General features: G+C 41.5%; 1 protein-coding gene across 2 annotated transcripts in view; it reads right to left on the minus strand.

The window, feature by feature from the left end:
* Positions 1-2,818: 2,818 nt before the first annotated feature.
* Positions 2,819-19,244, minus strand: part of rasa3 (RAS p21 protein activator 3) — a 40,020-nt gene continuing 23,594 nt past the window's right edge. For both annotated transcript variants that reach the window (XM_056412387.1, XM_056412386.1), the window contains exons 8-24: positions 16,714-16,787; positions 16,527-16,631; positions 15,192-15,348; positions 14,926-15,074; positions 14,375-14,489; positions 14,152-14,226; positions 13,947-14,070; positions 13,416-13,522; positions 13,053-13,130; positions 12,839-12,916; positions 12,521-12,594; positions 8,797-8,903; positions 8,338-8,420; positions 8,027-8,235; positions 7,835-7,938; positions 7,534-7,717; positions 2,819-7,147 (exon numbers count right to left, since the gene is read on the minus strand). In XM_056412387.1, the coding sequence (XP_056268362.1) occupies positions 7,072-7,147; positions 7,534-7,717; positions 7,835-7,938; positions 8,027-8,235; positions 8,338-8,420; positions 8,797-8,903; positions 12,521-12,594; positions 12,839-12,916; positions 13,053-13,130; positions 13,416-13,522; positions 13,947-14,070; positions 14,152-14,226; positions 14,375-14,489; positions 14,926-15,074; positions 15,192-15,348; positions 16,527-16,631; positions 16,714-16,787 (1,899 nt within the window). In that variant the 3' untranslated portion in view covers positions 2,819-7,071. The remainder of the gene's footprint in view (positions 7,148-7,533; positions 7,718-7,834; positions 7,939-8,026; positions 8,236-8,337; positions 8,421-8,796; positions 8,904-12,520; positions 12,595-12,838; positions 12,917-13,052; positions 13,131-13,415; positions 13,523-13,946; positions 14,071-14,151; positions 14,227-14,374; positions 14,490-14,925; positions 15,075-15,191; positions 15,349-16,526; positions 16,632-16,713; positions 16,788-19,244) is intronic.

Below are 19,244 nucleotides of genomic sequence, written 5' to 3' on the forward strand. Positions count from 1 at the left end.
AAGTAATTGGTTGTTACGAAACACCTGAAACACATTGTGTCGTGAGAGCTGAAGACATGAGCGCCGCGAAGCATGTCGAGGCGAAATTCTCACAAGAACTCAAATAAATGCTACGACAGATATTTAAACACATTTGGGGGGAATTGATGACAGAGAGAGTAAGTGTTATTCTTAAATACTGATTAATGAAGAAAAATGTGTCTACGTCCGTGGGAAATAAATCTTGAGCCGGAGATGTGCCAGTTGTCGATTTACAATATCCTATTTCTGATGTTCAGTTGTGTCTATTCCCCAAGACATGTGGTATAATAGGAAGAAGAACAACTCATGTTGTCATTTAATTTCTGGATATATTGTACTTGTGTGATACTGGGTATTGACTCTGTGCAGGTGTGTCTACATCCAGATGTTCCAGATGTATGTGTGTGTGTGTGTGTGTGTGCGTGTGTGTGTGTGTGTGTACGTCTGGGTCGGCGAAATGAGGTGACCTCTTTGTATGTATTGTTTATGTATTTAATGTCCTGTACTCTAGTGTATACAGTGGGAGAGGTGGGGGAGTGGGTTTGTTATCTGATATTTCAACAAAAAGATGATAAACAATGGAAATATCAGTTAATGTTTACTGTGTTATGTACCTGTCAATATTTCCAAATAAAAGAATACATTATTTGTTTAAAGAAGAACAAATGGACTGAAGACTTTACGAAAAAGGTAATGGAAAGTAATCATTTGACCTCTCTAACAGTTTCAAGAAGTTGAGAGGGGAAACGTATAGCTGTCAAATAAATGTTAGTAAGTATAAATAAATAAAAGTTTAGTCGGAAGACCATACACCTGCAAGCCCGCGTCATCTATTTCTCATCCATCTGCCAAGTACAATCTGGTGCAGTGCATCAAATGGTGACATTTGTTTTAACTACATGGTCCTTCTGAAATAATAAGATTATAATATATAATATAATATATTTCATCTAGCATACAGTTTGGCTTTACAGCTCATACAGCTACTGAATAGCAACAGATAACTGAGAAATAATAATAATAATAATACTTATAATAATACTACTACTAATAATAAATAATAAAATAATAAAAATAATAACTCGTATGAATCAAATATATTTTTAAAAAATATGGGGGAAATAAATAATGCCTCTGTATTGCTCAATCACACGCACGCACACATGCACAGCTTAAGCACCACTAGGGGTCTATCTGTGCTCGTGCCTGCGTACACCTGTGTTCCCCCCCTATATATTTTGCCAGTCTTTCACTTTTCTCCTGTCGGTTTGTTGTCTTTATTACTGTCTCTAGTAGTGTCTCTGTGTCCATGAGCAATTCCCAGTCTTTGTTCGCGTTGTTGATTCCTAGTGTTTTTTATGTTGTACCTTTTCCTTCAGTAAAGTATTTTTGTTTTGCTTTATACCTGGATTATTGCCCGTTTCTCTGCACCTGAGCCTCACCCCGTAACACCCACAGCTTCTCACTCAGCAGCAGTGGTTGGATGGTGTTGAATGCACTGGAGACATCAAAGAAAGTGATTCTCACAGAGCCACCGGTTTCATCCAGGAGCTACTGAGCTCGTTGTAGCAGGTAGATGATGGAGTCGTCCACTCCCACACGAGTTTGGTTAGCAAATTCTAGAGGGACCAGTGATGATTTCACCTGCGGGCGAAGGTGAGTATGGTGGTATTTGAGGGCAACTGGTCGGAAGTCCTTGAGGTCAGATGAAGTTGACTTCTTTGGAACAGGGACCAGGCACAACGTCTTCCACAGCTCCGGGACCTCCTCCTGTCTCAGGCTCAGGTTGTAGAGGTGCTGCAGGGCATCCGACAGCTGGATAGTGCAGGTCTTCAGGACCCTGGGGGTGATGCCATCAATGCATAACTACTGACATGCATCAACACAACTGACATGCAGAACTACTGACTTACAGCAACACAAGTGAAATTCAGAATAACTCCTGACATTCAGTAACAGTATTGAAATGCAGCAAAACTGCCGACAAACAGCAGAACTACTGAAATGCATGTCATGTACAATTTAACGTTAAATGTATTTTGTTCCAATTTGTACTTGATTCACTCTATACTTCTATTGCACTACAGCTCAGATCCAAATGGTATACTTGTTTTACTCTACTTTCATTTAGTTGATAACTCATGGATATTAGCAATTGTGGAAAGTAGGCTAAGTACGCTGGCTACATTTCGCAGCTACTTGAGTACCTTTGGCCTACTCAATTACAAGTTAGAGGTACTTGTGTTTAAGTATTTCCATTATACTACTATACTTAAACTTGACTACATTTCAGAGGCATATATTGCAGTGGTATAAAAATGACATGCAGTAGTTTCAATACAAGGATTTGGAAGTTGGAACAGATGTTTTTTAAAATTTGATTCAATGTGACATCCATTTGACATGTCAGGGAAACTTTTGATGAGTCATTGGACCACAGGGGGAAACACTTGATATAATTTAGAAGGCATTGATTGAAAATCGATTGTGGACGTCAGACCTTTTGAAGGAAAGAAAAGCACAAAATGTACGCTTCGTTCCACAAGCCATACCAGGAGCATGCAGAGTCATTTATATTATAGCCTCCATGTCTTTCCCTGCTATGTCATGTAAAAATGCATGCTGTAAAAGAGTTGTGGAATAATTGATTGATAAAAGGCAAAACTTGGACCCAAACAGTGGACACAAAGACTAGTGTGTCTGTGCCACAGCTAAACCCAAACATAATATCTTAACCAGTTTCAGGAGATTACAGAGTTGGACCTATACACAGATGGATTCACAAGGAGGCAGCAGGAAAAGTTCAAGGATTTATTGACTCTGTTACAACATGAGAGTCCAGGGGAGAGCCGGCGGCAGGTAAATACAAAACTCAGGGAAACCTGAACACTACAAAACAAAAAACACAAAGAAAAAAAAGGCATGAACTCAAAAGATGAAACAAAAAAGACGTACACAAAAGGAAGGACAGTGTCAACGAGCGACAGCTGAAGTTAATCAGGTAGCTGGGCAGACGATCACAAAGGCGGGAAAACACACAAAGGAGTACAACCAGACAACAACCATGAGGTGCAGGAAACACTAAAGCATGTATGAAACAACGCAAAGCCCCAGAAAACGAAATCCTCCAAAGCACCAGAGGGAAAACAAAGACGGACGAAGAAACAGTGACCCCCAAAAATCCCAATGCCTGAGTCTTTAAAGGCCAGACTCACTCGCTTCAGTCCCCACTAAGAGTCGTGGGGCATCTGGACACGGAGTCAGACTGTGACCATGACTGTACTCTAGTAGTTTAAAGGCAGACTGCACTGTTTTTTAAATATAAAAAAAGACACAGACACCACATTTTCATTAATATTGGTTTCATTTAGTTATTCAGGGGGAAAAAACATCACATTTTCACCATTCATTCAACTGTTTTATGTACACATTTAACAGGCTTATTTTTAATACTTTGAAAATATTTGTTCAAAATACACTGTTCTCCCTTTATAACATGTGTTTATCTGAAGAAAGATTTCACTGAAAAGGGTCAGCAGATGTGCGTTGATAATTTGGCGGTCCTATTGAGGGGTTGTTACTATTATTGCATGCTGAAACACTATTATTGCACAAGTCATTCCTTTGTGGGCTTCTGGGTGGAGGAGTTGCTGTTACTGTAACTGTCATTACCGCACCAATTCAGGACATGTTTCCGGGAAGGTTTCACTGAAAATTATAATAAATATGATTATCAAGTTAGGGATGAGAGACAGAGCTGCTTGGTGGTTTATGCTTAAGTCTAGGTCTCCTCAATCTTGGCAAACAATTACAAAAATACAAACATGCAGTGCTGCAGAGTTTCATAAACCTGAGGAGAGTCAGTACCTGGTGGAAGCAAACACTCACCAAAGTTCAGAGGTCACAGCAACACTGCTCTCCTAAATGTGTCATACATGTGATTACTGTGTTACAGTTTTAAAATGAGTGGGGAGATTATATTGGCGAAGGTTCCTTGAGATGGAACAGTGGTTCTATAAAAGGAAAGAGACGCACCATATCAGGCCAGAGTACAGTAACAGTGTTTCCACACGAGTCTTTAGAAGAAATACAGGCAGTGAGTTTCTCTTTTTTTAACAAGTGGCCTGGAACAATAGGGAAATTCAATTGGCAATACAACCCGTCATCGCAGTCACTCATGCACACACTGACAAACGCACAAACACGCACATAAACACAAAACAGACACACACATACCTCAGCCATTCGATTCAGTTACACAGCCAGATTTTTGTATGACAAGACATAATTATAAAACAGTCAGAGAACAATTGAATACTTTCATTATAGCTCTTCAATCAACACATTTGACAGAGAAAAAGACATCATCGGAATAATTGCTCATCTGTTTTTGAAACAGTATAGGTTTTGAGACATATATTTATTTATATATATATATATATATATAAAAACATATCTAAACAATTAATTTTGTGTGTGTTTGTTTTTCATAAAGGAAATGTTATAAAAGTGATGACTGGCACTGTTTGGGATCCTGTGATCACGGTAACACCCATGAGGCTACATAACCAGGTACATAGTTTTGGAAAATACAAAATCTGAAGAGGTTTGTAGTCACCTGGTAGCACCGAAGTTACTGAGGCCACCGTCGCTGTGACTCCAGATTATACTTCACATGCACTGGTTTTGGCGAGAGTGAGTGCTGTTGAATATGAATGCTGATGAGAGTGGTTGCCTTTGGCAGGCGTACAACAACACAACTGGTTAACAACAATAAAATCCTGTACCTGCGACCGCTTCGTGGTGCCGACCGGTGAGATTCACAGCAGGTATCTTTCTTAGAGGAATGCATTTAAATAGGTTGAAAACTACAGGACGTCGCTATTTCCAAAGTAAGACGGAGATAACTCAGAAAACGGAAAAACTACAATAGGCAGCCAACAGTGCAACACAACCAGTAACACGTTATCCATTTCACAATCATTGAGACAAGACTGGTTAAAATGTTAGTATATCTGTTAAAAGCAAAATAACTTCCTTGTTTAGGAGCTGTGCTAACACGTAGTTTCTGCTTTGTGATGGGGGAAAGGATAGTTTGGCTTTACTGCCTTTTTCTCATGCAGTTTAAGGGAGTGTTGAGTGGATGGTTGAATTCTTGAGGCGGATGCTCAACTACTGGATGTCGGGAACAAATATTGGCACCCCTTAAAAGTAGCAAAATACACTGTTTTCCATTCACATGAACCTACAACTGAAAACTGAAATGCACCATGGATGCACGTGACTTTCAGCCAAGGTTGGACTGGGCAAAATGGGCAACTGCCCTCGGGCTCACAGGGGCTCCGAGAGCTCTTGGTTCACATGTGGCAATTTGTTTGTGTTTTGTAATCCAATTACAAAATGTGTTTATTATTCCATTATACAATCTATATTCCATATACACTCATTGGTCACTTCATTATGTACATCAGAGGCAGAGTTGTTATTAAATGTATAAATATAAATCAAACTGACTTGACCTGAACAGTCTAATGCAGTCATACACCACTGTCCTGCCATAAAGTATACCTTTTATAATGCCAATAACATCCAGGGTATTTTCTTTTTACACTGTTAGAGGTGCTACGTTATATCAGTTCCGGACTACATTATATTAACCCTGTTCTTATATTCTGCCCAACTCAATTACTGCCGTGCTGGAAATAAGAAGGACACCCCTCAATGTTTACCAGAATCACACCACCTTTAAATTAACGACACATTTCCTTATTATGGAGCTGAATTGCAATCGATTTTACCGGTGCACCTAATGAAGTGGCCAGTGAGTGTATATTGCTAGCACACTATTATTTCAGTTGACATTGTGGTTACACAATGCATTTTGCTGAGTATTGTTTTGCTCATGCACAAATTCACAATTCACAGATTGCGGGAGTCAACAGAGCCCGACAGCACGCGGCCCGGTGTGGCCCTGATTTCAACAGAAACTAGTTCTGAAGTCATCCTCGAACTTCTTGGTTCAGATGAAGATTTGTCTGACTTAAAAGAGAAGCTGCAAACTCGACACCCAGAGGTAAAAAAAAAAAAAAGGCATCCATGGGTTTTTATGACTGCAAAAAAAAGGAGCTATTCCTTCAACCCAGGTACTTTGAACAAAGGAGCATGACATCCAATCACAACAGAACAAGGCTTCAAAAGAAACGTGAACACGTGAGCCTAAACATCTGTTAGAACATTGTTGATGAGGATTAAAAATGAGGGATGAAATTGAAATTCTTCTTCTTCTTCTGTGCCCTCGACCTTCACAACCTTCCTGAGGAGGTTGGGGGACAAAGAAACAGCAAAAACGCCACCTGAAGGTGGAATGTACAGTCCTGTCTTCCTTCTGGAGTGAAAGACAATGGAACATATCGACATAACCATTATCATAACCAAATACAAATCAAACAGATAAACTAAGCTTTTGAACGTGTGCTGCGATGCTCGTTCATCCAGAGATGCGGAGGCCATTAAAGTGCGTGTTGGTCACTGTCAAAAACTGTCCAGTGAAAACGTTGGCTTGTTCTCTCGTCACATCACAGACAGGAGACCCACGTAGATGTCCGGTATGATTGTGTCTTAATTCGTATCCATCCTTTTCTCCACAACTGTTCCTCTATTTTTTATGCTGATCTGAGGTTTGTTCTCCAAATTTGGAGGGATGCATCTTGAGACACTGCAGAAAAAACTGTCCATCTCCACAGCCCGTTAGTCTGGTATGGACAGTTAAAACTCCTATATTTTCCTAAAACTAGACAAATAAGCCAGTCAGGTGACACTTGTTTCCAAAACAGCATGCTGCTTCCTGAAAAGTCTTTTTTTTTAAGTGAAGCATGGACACATTGCTTTGGAAATAAGTGAAATGATCTCACCTTGATGACTTTTTAAAATCTTGTTTTGAAGAAAAATAAAGCTTTAAACTCAATACTAGAAATGGAGCATTGGCAAGATGGACGTTTTTCCCAGGAAAGAAAACTGCTGGTTCTAGGCATGTAGAAACAGTACACAGGGCTAGATGGAGTAGGTGGAGCTCTCAGACTGCTGGCGTATGTAGCACTGAAAACTCTTGTCTCCAATCGGATGCTCCCTGAGAAAACAAAAAGAAAGATGGTGTGTTGGCAGGAGGTTACAGAGTGGGTTTTGGAGCTAAAAATTGAACATGAATAAAAACATTTCTGTGCAGATTATAAAAGGGCTGAGCGGAGCTGAAGGCCAAAATAATGATGCCAATTTTGTGTGATTTGAACTGTTAAGTATGCTTCTTTTAATCTCCAACACACTTTGTACAATTGTGGACTGTACAACTGCTACACCTGCTGGCCCAAAGGGGAAGTTACTTGGTATCAAACTAGAGCTTACACTTAACATTTTCCCAGGAGTTCTGAGTCTGAATTGCATTGAATATACAATAACTGTAGTTTGTAACGAAACATAACCTCAGCTACAAGTGTAAATAAACAACAAACCACCTACTCGCTGCCTATCTTTGTCTTCTTGAACTTGTCACGTTTGTACTTGGTGTGCTGCTGCTCCAAGGTCTGCACAACTGAAACAATCAGCTTCAGGGTTTTGTAGGTCTCCTGCGGGTCATCGATGACAAAGCTGGAGTACTCCTCCTGTTCGGGTCCGTCGTACACAGATTTGCTGCCGCAGGCCTCTGCAGGCAAAGACAAGAACAGTAGCCGAGTGAGAGACGGCACTAAAGGGACAATGGGAAAACAAACATGGGAAACGTGCTCACAGACAACTTCAAACACTCTGGTCAGCGTCTGACCTTGCATCTTCATCAGTTTGGTCATGTATGTGCTGAACAGGGAATAAATCCTCTCGGTCTCTCTGTCTCCATCGACGTCCAGCTGGATGTTTGCAGGGAGGCCGCTGAGGACGGACGCACACAGGGGGATGAGAGAGTGGAACCAAAAGGGAAAGGGACCTGGCGCCAGGGGAGATTCTGACCGTTACATACCCAGTGCAGGGCGTACACCCAGAGGCCGTGTCCACTGAGAACTTGCAGCAGAGCCAGTGGCCGTTGAGGTAGGCTGACGGGTGGTAGGTGCTTAGGCGTTTGCGGTTGCACTGGCTGACTTTGGTCAGGATGTCGATCCAGTCGCGAGCCTCGACGCAGTTGTTGGCTTGGATGTAGAGCGCCCGCTCCGGCTGAATAACCTGGAACATCTGGAGGAGAGAGAGAGAGAAACAGCAGGTGAGGGAAAGATGTTTACACTTGAGTCAAATGCTCAAAGCTCAAAAAGGTCCATGGCTGTGTTGGGTCCTTACATTTTTCATCTTGAAAGACTCCTCCTCTAGCCGTTCTACAGCCAAAATGTTCTCTATAGGAATGCTGCAGAGAGCGCTCTCCCCTAGACATGAAAGGAAACGCATCAGACATGAGAGAGGACAAAAAACCTTAAAGGATCGAGGAATGTGTAATAACAGCACAGTTAAACAAGAACTACATTTGTTTCTTGTCCGCACACTGACTAACTTGAGCATGTGTGAAAACCTGTTGTGTGGTATGTCATTTAGAAACAGCTCACGTGTAAGTTTTTGGGCGCTCAGTATTGTGCGCTCAGTAACTAAATCTCTGCCACATTTGTTGAACACATTGTGTGCAGACTAAATGCACATTCAGCAGATTCTCTCCGTCCTGCTGATTCTAACAGCAGCACACGCAACGACAGAGCAAACAATGCAACTGCAAGGAGATCCGGAGAGACCGTTGACCTTTGACCTTACCTTTGGTCTTGTGGTAGGTAAACTCGTGATTGGTGAGGCGAAACCATCTCTTCTTGAAGTTCTTCATTCCAAAACGGTTTCTCCCTTGAGCCCGCTTTATCATAAATCTGAGGAAAAATGGAAACACCACTCAAAGCCTTGACAGATGAGCTCATGTCTCACTGAATCTTTTATGAATATTTCACCATAACTTGTATTTATCTGGCACCAGGCATCTCTTTTATATGTATGCAGTACTAAACGTAAAAGAGTGTGAATGAATGACATTACATAAAACTATTAGCAGCTAGCATTTCCTTGTGGTTAAAGGAGTCCTGTGCAGCCGTCAGTCTACATTTATCATTCCGTTCGCATGCTTGCAGTTCCTCGTATTCATCGCAGCTGTTCATGTAGAAAGCTGAAGTCCAGCTGAAGTCCAGCTGAAGTCCAGCTGAAGTCCAGCACTCAGAGATTTAACCGTCTATGAGTCTAACGAAGATGGGTCAGCAGATCGAAGGTACTCACAGCGTATGCATATTTTACCCCATTATCTAGATTGTTACTGCACTGTAAATAACTCCCCACTTGACTTTTTGCCAAATTAGACCAAAATATTTCGGAGTGATTTCCTTCCAAACTGTCACTGGCTTTCATTTAGTGTCAGTACATAATGAGAGCTAATCCATCACACTGAACAAATTCCTTTCATGTTTATTTTTGCATTGATGATATTGATTAGTTGTTATACAGAACGACAATCCGAAACTATTTTGACCTCATTTATTGATCGTTTAGTAATTTTTAATACAATTCTTGGGAAAGATATCAATAATTGTCTGGTTCCGGAGGTTCCAGTATGAGGATGTGATGCTTTTCTGTGTTTTATATCACAGACTGATTGTCTTTGGTTTTTGGACTACTGGTTAGACAAAACAATACCTCATCATCTTCACTTCAAGTCATCATATTGATAAATCCAGAAAATTATCAGCAGATTAATCAATAGTGAAAATTACTTTGAGTTGCAGCCCTACAAGAAGTTCACAATAAACAAGGATATTTATATTTTCTTACTTTATAAATTCTTGGTTGGAATTTCTGTCAATATCCAAAAGCTTATGAATGCAGTACTTCTTGGCTAGCAACTAGGTTAGCAATAAATCAATCTATACACCATGCATAGATCCACTATGATGGATTATCAACCTCAAGGAAATGTCTGTGCCAGTACATTGTAATACAATAAATGGAACCACTGTAACTTGAAATCAATCTAAAAAATGATGGTATGCTTTGGAAGATGTGTGACAGTGATGTGAGGTATAGATACACTATCGGCTGTTAATCGGCTAAAGCATGTAAAACCACCAGCATGGTCCGTTCAGGGAGAGTAAACACTAGGGATGGGTATCGTTTGGGTTTTTTCCGATACCGGTGCTAAACCGGTACTTTTTTTAAAAACGCACAATGAGGACATTAAAAACCTCTTCGGCCATATTCCCTGTAGAAGCCGTTATCATGGAGCACCGACACACAACGGATATCAGACTGTTAACATACACAATATATGTTCTCCAATATATGATGTGATATGTATTGTCATGTGCAGCCCTTATAGGGTTAAACCTGTCACTGTTTTGATGGGCAAAGAGAACAACCAATCAGAGGTACTGAAGATGACACGTGACAAATAAAGTGTTGCTTCTGACAGCGAGTTACACTGAAACAAGGTGATGCCCCACGGTCTTTATTCCTCCGTCATTATATTCCCACTCGCCGTGGGTCACTTTCCTATCTCAGGGGGGGCATCATGAAGGAGTTATGCTTAGGGCACCAACATGGCGAGCAGCTGCACTAGCTAAGCCCCAGATGTATCAAAATCCTCGAGACGCCCCTGGTTCAGGGGGACCGGTGACAGTCTCCCCATCGCGCCCAGCCTGACGCTGGTGTGCTCGACACGGGTTCACGCCGTCACACACGGCGCATGCCTCCGCTGTCAAAGTTAAATATGAGAGGCTCGTAACCTGCTGACAGGGCGGAGTCACCAGAGAAGTTCACAACAATAGTTTTTTTCAATTTCAATCGGCTCCAATACCGGTTGTATTGGAACCGGTACCACATTGGCACCGGTTTCCGGTACCCAACCCTAGTAAACACCAGGATGTCTTTGTTTAAACAGTGTGGAGGCCAGAGCATCCATGGAATATGAAGCACAAGGGTTCTAAACACCAAAGTCACAAGTTCACAACTCTCCCACTGGAAGACTTGGACTCTTTTGACACGACTACGCCAAGAACGTGCTGGTTTCACATCTGCCATAACGCCGGGAGCTGTGCTGGAACCTAATGTGTGGTAGTGATGTGGTCACAGTCTGGACAAAGGGTGTAAAGGGTCAAGATGCGGGCAGATATGAGATCCCAGAAATGTTTGTACAGTAACCAACCCTGGCTGTCACTGTCACACCAAGCATGTCTGGCTATCAGCACTATAGTGAGGGCTTGAAGGCGTAAAGGTTCACACTTTACTTGATACCGTTACGGCCGGTGTGTGCACCGGTCCACTGTCGTGGAAATGCAGAAAGACTCAAATCCCTCACACAGTGTCAGACAGTAACAGATAGGTTGCTTATGTGTAGGCCAGATATAAAGTAAAGTGCAGCAGCATCTACAGCAGCGCATGATGTTGGTGGGAGAGAATATGGCCGGCTTGGTTCGGGTGGGGGGGGTTGCAGTGCACACACAGGGGGGGTCACAAGGGCAATGCCTTTATATAGAGAAGCTCTTACCTGCCCTTCGTGCCTTTTGACCCCTTCCCATCAACCCTCTTTATAGTGAGTTTTACACTCCTACGCCCGGTAGCAGAAACAAAAGAGGGTGAGGATGTTGATGAGCGAGGCGCTGGCACAACTACCGTAAACTGGAAACTGTCCTCGCCTTAACAGCCTCATTAAAAATATCACCAAAACAACGGCCCATGTGTTGGTAGAGAGGGATCAGTTTACAGCCTCGGGTGTATCTGTGCTGTAACTCTTCACTTTGGTAACCAATCAGACCGCGAGGGCTGAACCATGTGACGGTTGAATCCACTCTAGTGACATTTAAAGGACTGAGGTGGCGATTTGGAAAATAATTTGGGGAATTTTTTTTTTTTTTGCAGAGTTGAATGAGAAGATTAATATAATTTTTCTGTATGTATGATGAATATGAAGCTACAGAAAAAATGTGTCTCGTAAATTTGAGAGGAACATTTGTACACTCTGGTTGTTGTACGGATTAAACAAGCAAAACACGAGGCGTGTAATTAGTGTTATTAGTCAGCCCTTGCACAGAGCCGGGCTCACTGTTTCCTCCTGCTTCTAGTTATCCGCAATAGCTTCATACCAACATACAGACATGTGAGTGGTATCAACCTTCTCATCCAACTCTCCGGCAGAAAGAGAATATTTCCAGAAATGTCTAAACTATTCTTCTAGGTTAGTCTGGACAGTCGAGCCGTAGCCGTCAAGCCAACAGCTAGAAACAGTTGCCAAGACGACCTTGATACGGTGGTAATAAGACAAACACTGAAGCTGCCTAATTGGAAGTGAAAAGGTTACTGCTACAGAACATGAAAACATTATCGTTCCATAAATTCTCTAAATTCATCAAATATGACAGATAGGACTTTTTAGCAGTAGTATTGAGAGAGCTGTTTATGGACCTTTGGTTCCCATGGTTATCAGTTTCACAATCAGCTGGCTCCTTACCCCTCTTTGAGCATGATTGGTGTTTCAATACTCCTCTGATCCCATTTGCCTGAGGTGGAGATCAGGTCCAGGAACTGTGGTGGGAAGTAAAGGATGTCATATTTCAACATATTCATTGTGGTGATAACTTCTGGGGCCTCTCACGCGACATCCAAGTAACTCCAACCATGAAAGTCACGCTTTCACATCCACTCCACTTTTTCATGACTAATTTTTCTGAGTTTGTCTTCCGACGTACGAGACAAAGAGACGATCTGATCACGTGTCTACCAACTGGAGATTTATAGCATGCAACAAGGAAGGAAGCGAGACACTCACATTCTTCACAGCGTCCGCATATTTCTGCTCATTGAAGTAGTCGTAAAATGCAGCCATGTAAGACTCTTTGAAATTGGCCTTGAAAGGAATAAAAGTATAGAAAGAAAGTGTGACAGAAAGAGGAAGATGAGAACGTTTTAGACGGAAATACAAATGAAGTCTCGGCCAGTCACGAGAATGAAGATAGAAATGCACTTCATTTGGAGAAACTCACAGATTTAGACTTGGCGAGACTTCCCAGGGTCTGGATCGTCTTGGAGATGAGGGTGAGGGTTCGAGAGGTGGCGGGATCCTATGCAGACAAAAAGACAGGAAATCCAATCTTAAAAAGCTATTTCACATGAGCACATCATGGGCACAGTGGACCAGAAAGACAAAGTAATTATAGTGTCTTTGAACTCAAGTCCTTCAGATGGCAACAAGAGACCATTAGAGAAGAAAAAAAGATAAAAAGGTGCTTTCAGAAATTTAATCTAAAACATTTGAAGCAACATATTTTCAGCAGCAGTTATTTTCAGAGGTACATGTGCATATGTTTATCGATTGGTTGCATTTATGTTTTGCAAATCAGACTCACTGGATGGTGCGGCCGTAGATGGAACAAGTTGGGGGAGAGGATGGCCGGAGCAAAGAAACGCAGGAAAATAAAACTGCTCACTGCTGTGTATCGGACATCTTGGTCAACTAGAGAGAAGGAAGGGAAACAGTTATGATTGTGAGTATTTATCCCACTATAGTTACTTAAATTCTTTTTTATTTTTCAGTCTGGAATAAAAAAAGCATATTTGTCCATTGTGCCATCTGAATAATACAGAAAGGAAATCAAAACAGCGTGTTCCTCTTGTGACTGCAGTGCCCTGTGGCAGCCAACAGGAGGCAGCACACCACGTGATACTGGGTGAACACGCTCTATACTCCACACATGACCATAATGAGTGTGTGGGAGGCTTCAGTGTTTTCAGGTTTGACACAAATAGCAGAGCACAAGAAGAAGAAAGTGTCCTTGGACGTCTTGCACATCCCGTTCTTTGTTCTCTATTTCCTGTTACTTAATAGCAGCTCGCCTTCTTTCCTCCATCACTTGTAAGTCGTTCAGAGGGCGAGTTACCTTGGAAACGGGTGGCAGCGGACTCTCTCAAAGAGAAGAAGATATCACACATGACAGTGGGACAGCGAACGCCGGAGGTGGTGATAACGTTGAAGATACGGTCCACATAGTGACGAAGATTTTCCTGGAGAGGGGAGCGGGGGCAGATATGTCAGGTAATACTGATTTCACAAACACACACACACAAAGACACCCATGTTCCTACCCTGTTCGTGTCCAGGTTCTCCGATTCTTTGAGCTTAACCGGGTCGATTTCACAGGATTTGTGTTCTGTGCAGATCTGTGAAGATATACAAACATATTTAAATAACCACTGATATTAGATTTCAAAAAAAATTCCGAGATGTGCGACAGAGAAAGTCACGTGACATGAATGAAATCAAGAAATGAAAAGAGTAAAAACAATAAAAAAAAGACGAAGGCCATACCTCATCTATGATGGGTTTGAGTGTCACTTGCAGATAGTGCATTCCTGCCAGCTTCATGGTCTCGTCAATGCACTTGGACGTCAGGGAGTTTCCCCGAAAAATGGTGTTAGGATCCCTACGCAGAGAGACAGGGTGTGCTTTCATGCTAACAAATCAAAAGCGCTGCCTAATAAATCCTGAAATTTCCCCACTAAAGAATTATCTTATCTTATCTAATACACAACATGCTTTTTGAGAGTCATTTAATACCCATAATAAGTGACATTACTGCAGCTGCATCTATAGTCAGTCAAATCAATTGTGGAGCTATTTGACCTGATGACCTAATTTCTACAAACACTTCAATTGATAAAATTCAAGAATAAATCTGCACCTGATTCAGAAGTGAACTTTAGAATAAATACAACATCCAGCTGGTGTATTTTGTACAAAAAGTACTCATATTAATACTGAGAAAGATTCACTACAGTTTATATCTGCTAGTACGACGAATGTTCTCAGTCTGTAATTTATCCGACATCATATTTGTCTTCCTGCGACGGGCCACTCACTGTGTGCGGTTGACTTCGGCGTGAGCGATGGTGCTGATGAAAGGCACAATCTTGCCGTAGTGGAGAAACAAACGCACGAGGGGAATGGCGGCTTCTTGTTTCTCTCGACACACCTCGCCCAGAGTGTGAGCTGGGGACGCCGACACAGGCTGAACAGAGAGTCGACATTCAGACAGCGGGATGTAAAACGGCTGCTAATGAGCAGGAGGTGCTGCAGGACACCAGGTATGTGTGAGCAGAGCCGAGGCACGTTCCTGTACACTCACCGCTACATTAGCAGAGTGCAGCAGGAGATCTCTGAGGGGGCTGTAGTGTTCAGAGGGGAACACGTGGTCCTCGGTGTAAACGATGTTCAGACGCAGAGAGCCGAGCTCCTCGACCTTCACTGACTTCCCCCCGTTCTCCCTGGGCTGGAGATAGTACCTGAAGACAAAAAGAGATCAGGCTATGATCAAACTTGAAGGGATGATGGGCAACAATTGTAAAATAAAGCTGTATTAATCAGTATTCTCTTATTAACGACCAAATTTACAAGCAAAAAACATTCAGTTGTTACGAGAAGGACAATATTCCTACTAAGCTGTTTACATAGCTGATGAAAAGTAATATTCCTATTTACATGCAGCTGTGTATAACACAACCATGACTTACAGCCTCTGTAAACCTACATCAGTGTTTTTAGTTATTCTGGCTGATTAGACCTCTGTTCTGCTGACGGTGGGTTGAATATTTGATGGGATTTTATTAGGTCACAAATATGGTCATAAGAATGATAAAGGTGTAATTTGTCCCACCTTAACATGACACTCAGAGATCTCACTAATTCAGTCAGGACACACCCACAGTACAGAGGCTTTAAATGTACGTCTTTTTCCCCCAGTATGTTTAAAAGTTTATGTATGTCTCCGTTCTCTGTTCAGGTAAGCATCTTCAGTCCAGCCTCTCAAACCGTTGGCTAGTAGATTTGTGTAAAACGCACAAAACTGGCCTTAAAACAGGCAAGAGGCGGTGTGTCTCCAACTGGAGTAAAAAAAGCAATTGAAACAAATATTCCAAATGTGCAGTGAGCAGAATGCTCCCAAAACCTTCTAATAACGGCATATCCAACAAGTCTTGATCGATAACGCTACATTCTGGAGAACATTTTGTACACGATTCTGGAGTTTCCCGTAGCTCTACAGAGCTTTTTTGCATCTCTAAGCGTATTGTTTTGGTTTTACAGCCCGCAACTTTATTGTTTTAGTTAACTCTCACTGATTATTCCAATCTGTATCTCGATGATTCATGAAGACAAATAGACAAATTCCAGAAACAGGCTCTGTTGGGTCAGCAATGTTGGAATGGCTCAGAGAAATCGAACGAGGTAAATCAGAACTTTAACCATTATCAACGCTGATACTTGTTGCTATGGCTCTGCTGTTGCTTTTGCAACACATACCCAGAATGTCAACTGACAATTATGATAAAATAATAACCACCCGGGCAGGGTACAGTACAGTATTTGTTCAGTGGAGAAAAAAAACAATATATAAAGACCCAAAATGATTTAAAAAGTGTGTGTGAGAGGAGATTATGTTACGTGTGAGGGATGTTCCTCTCACCATGCGTCATGGACACCGGCCTGACTCAACACTCGCAGAGGAACTCGCACCCCTCCCAGGAACTCATCCCCGAACTTCAGGTTGCTGGCGTTCCACAGATCCACCCTGAACACAAACCACAACGTGCATTTAAATCCGGAGTTTGCGTTCAGCACTGGTACGGTCACACAATCTTCTACGGACTCACCTCAGTGCCAGCTTGTCAACATTCTCTTCCTCAACATCAAACTGCCGCTTTGTGTAGCTTAATGGCCGCGTCACCTAGAAATGGAGGCAGAGTGAACGTTTCGCATAAACCATGTGGAAGTGGGTATTTCCTCCTGGTGAGCTTCAGGGTCATCTACATCCATAAAAACAAGCTTGTGGAAGTGGAGAAAGGACAATGACACTCAACAAATGTGTTGATTAATGAATCTACACACATTGTGTCTCTTTGTCATATATGATTTTAAATTTCACTATTTTCCAACATTTATAGAAAACTATTTACCCACAAAATGAATTGCTGAATTATAAATAATGAAAGTATTTGGAAGTTTAAACCCTAATTGAGACACCAGAGGCTTTATGATTACATTGCAAATCATAAGATGGAGGCAGTGTGGAAAACTGGATTTTCATTATTTTGTTAAAATTAGTCATTTTGTTTTTAATTAGGCCAAAATAACCTATAAACACCTTTAAACTCACTATCTTGGCAGATTTGGATCAAATGGGAATCTATCAGATATCAGAATGTGCATGGTCCATGTAAGTTTGGAGCCAATAAAAACTAAATTCCAAAACAATTTTAAAAAAGGACAACCACTTGACAGAGACATGATAAATGGCCTGTGTTTGCGTGTAGATTGGGGCCTCAGAAGAGATGCATGCAGAAAGCACCACAGGCTATGAGTCCGGTCCATGTGGTCGGCAGGAATAAATGAGACGGTTTTGTCAGATAGAAATCAATGGGCCAGATTGTTTGGTGGTGGTTTGTCTGAATCAATCCTACTTTTGTCCTGCTGTCTTATAGAGCTGCAGCGGGGAGGCCAGAGGGAGGGGCGCCACAAAAATGTCAGAGCAGAGCGTCTGGTGAGCGAGGGTTAACGGGGGCAGTGTGAAAGGAGGATTGTGTGTGTGAAAAATATCTATAAATATATATATATATATCATCATGACTAAAAATGAATGTGAACCACGACAAGTTTTCTAGAAAATGTTCAGAGAAAGAAATACAATGCAAACATTTATGCGTTTGCAGTCGATTTTGCAAGACACCAATCTCAACATTTACAAAAGTAACGTTATGAAAGGGACTTCGTAAGTTTGTTTGTACAATAACATCTATAAATATCAATAATTGATATATAAGATTGCAAATTTATCAGAACTTTTTATGGTACAAATATAATATGATACAAATATATATAAGATACTTATCTTTAGAAAGCTGATTTTGACAATTTAGCTAATGTAATTATGCTAGCTTACTGGTGTTAATTACACAGCGCACGCTAACATTTGTTTAACAGCAATAATTCATGTTATGTTCATTTCATAACTCAAAGTTTCTGTGAGGACTTTAGAGATAAAAGCAATGTGTGGTGGCTGGGGGTTGATTACGCTCAGCTGTGAAGGTGTGTGGGGGAGTGGCTCAGGGAACAGGTGCCGGGAAGAGGCCTAATTGGCCTCAGCTGTGGGGAATCAGGTTGATTCCCTCTCTGCTATAGAAGCTGCGAGGGAGATGGAGGGATGGGACCGGCAGAGCAGACACTGAATAAAGTATCTTGCCAAACGTTACACTACGTGTCTTCTTTCCTTGGTGCTGGGGGGGAAAGCCAACGTTTTAATATGTGTTTTTTAGCTTGTTAGTTGCTAAACATTTTAGCGACTAACGACAGTGTGATGCTAGCCGAGAAAAGCTGCATGACTCGTGATTACGTTACAGCTCGTTCACATAAGAAGGAGAAGTACATTGTCAAGGAGCAAATAGACCCCTGGACATGAGAGGAAGAGATAGAAACATCTCGTCAACTTTTTCTGTGACTTATACTTTATAATTTCCATGTACAATTGAAATTTGTCAATGAAAGGTTTTTAGTGTCCACATTTTAAACATGTTGCTGAGTTAGTCTGTGCCCAAATATCACAATTCACAACTCCATTGAGTAACCCTACCCCTAACCCAGGGGTGGGCAAACTTTTTGACTCGCGGGCCACATTCGGTTCTAAAATGTGACAGAGGGGCCGGGCCAGGAGCATTTGGACACGCAATGTAATTTATTAAACCTGGAGATTGCGTCTGTTTTTTATACATTTCAATTTAAGGTGCAAAGTTAAAGTAATCAACATTTACTGGAAAGAGATCAATGGAATCACTTTCAACATTCAAAACAAATTATTACCCAACGACATACTCAAGCTCAATAATTTCTAATTGTTTTAAACCCCGCAAAATAATGGACAGATTGTCCTGAGAGATAGACTGTATTAAATATCCTGCCTGCAGCAGAAACTAGAAAGGGGTCTTTAAATTGAGGGCGATGTGCGGCGTCATCTGGTCAGCATGTGGATGAACCCATCACAAACAGACAGCGCTTTACTCGAGAAAATATGACCCTAAAACTGACAATTGAAGTTCGATTTTTAAAAATTCTTCATATCTCTTCTGAAAACACACCTTTACTCATGTAGACAAACTGTTTTGGTGTTTGAAATTGGTTTACCAAAGGTCAT

The sequence above is a fragment of the Pseudoliparis swirei genome, chromosome 4, assembly GCF_029220125.1.
Source record: "Pseudoliparis swirei isolate HS2019 ecotype Mariana Trench chromosome 4, NWPU_hadal_v1, whole genome shotgun sequence".
Lineage (NCBI taxonomy): Eukaryota > Metazoa > Chordata > Actinopteri > Perciformes > Liparidae > Pseudoliparis > Pseudoliparis swirei.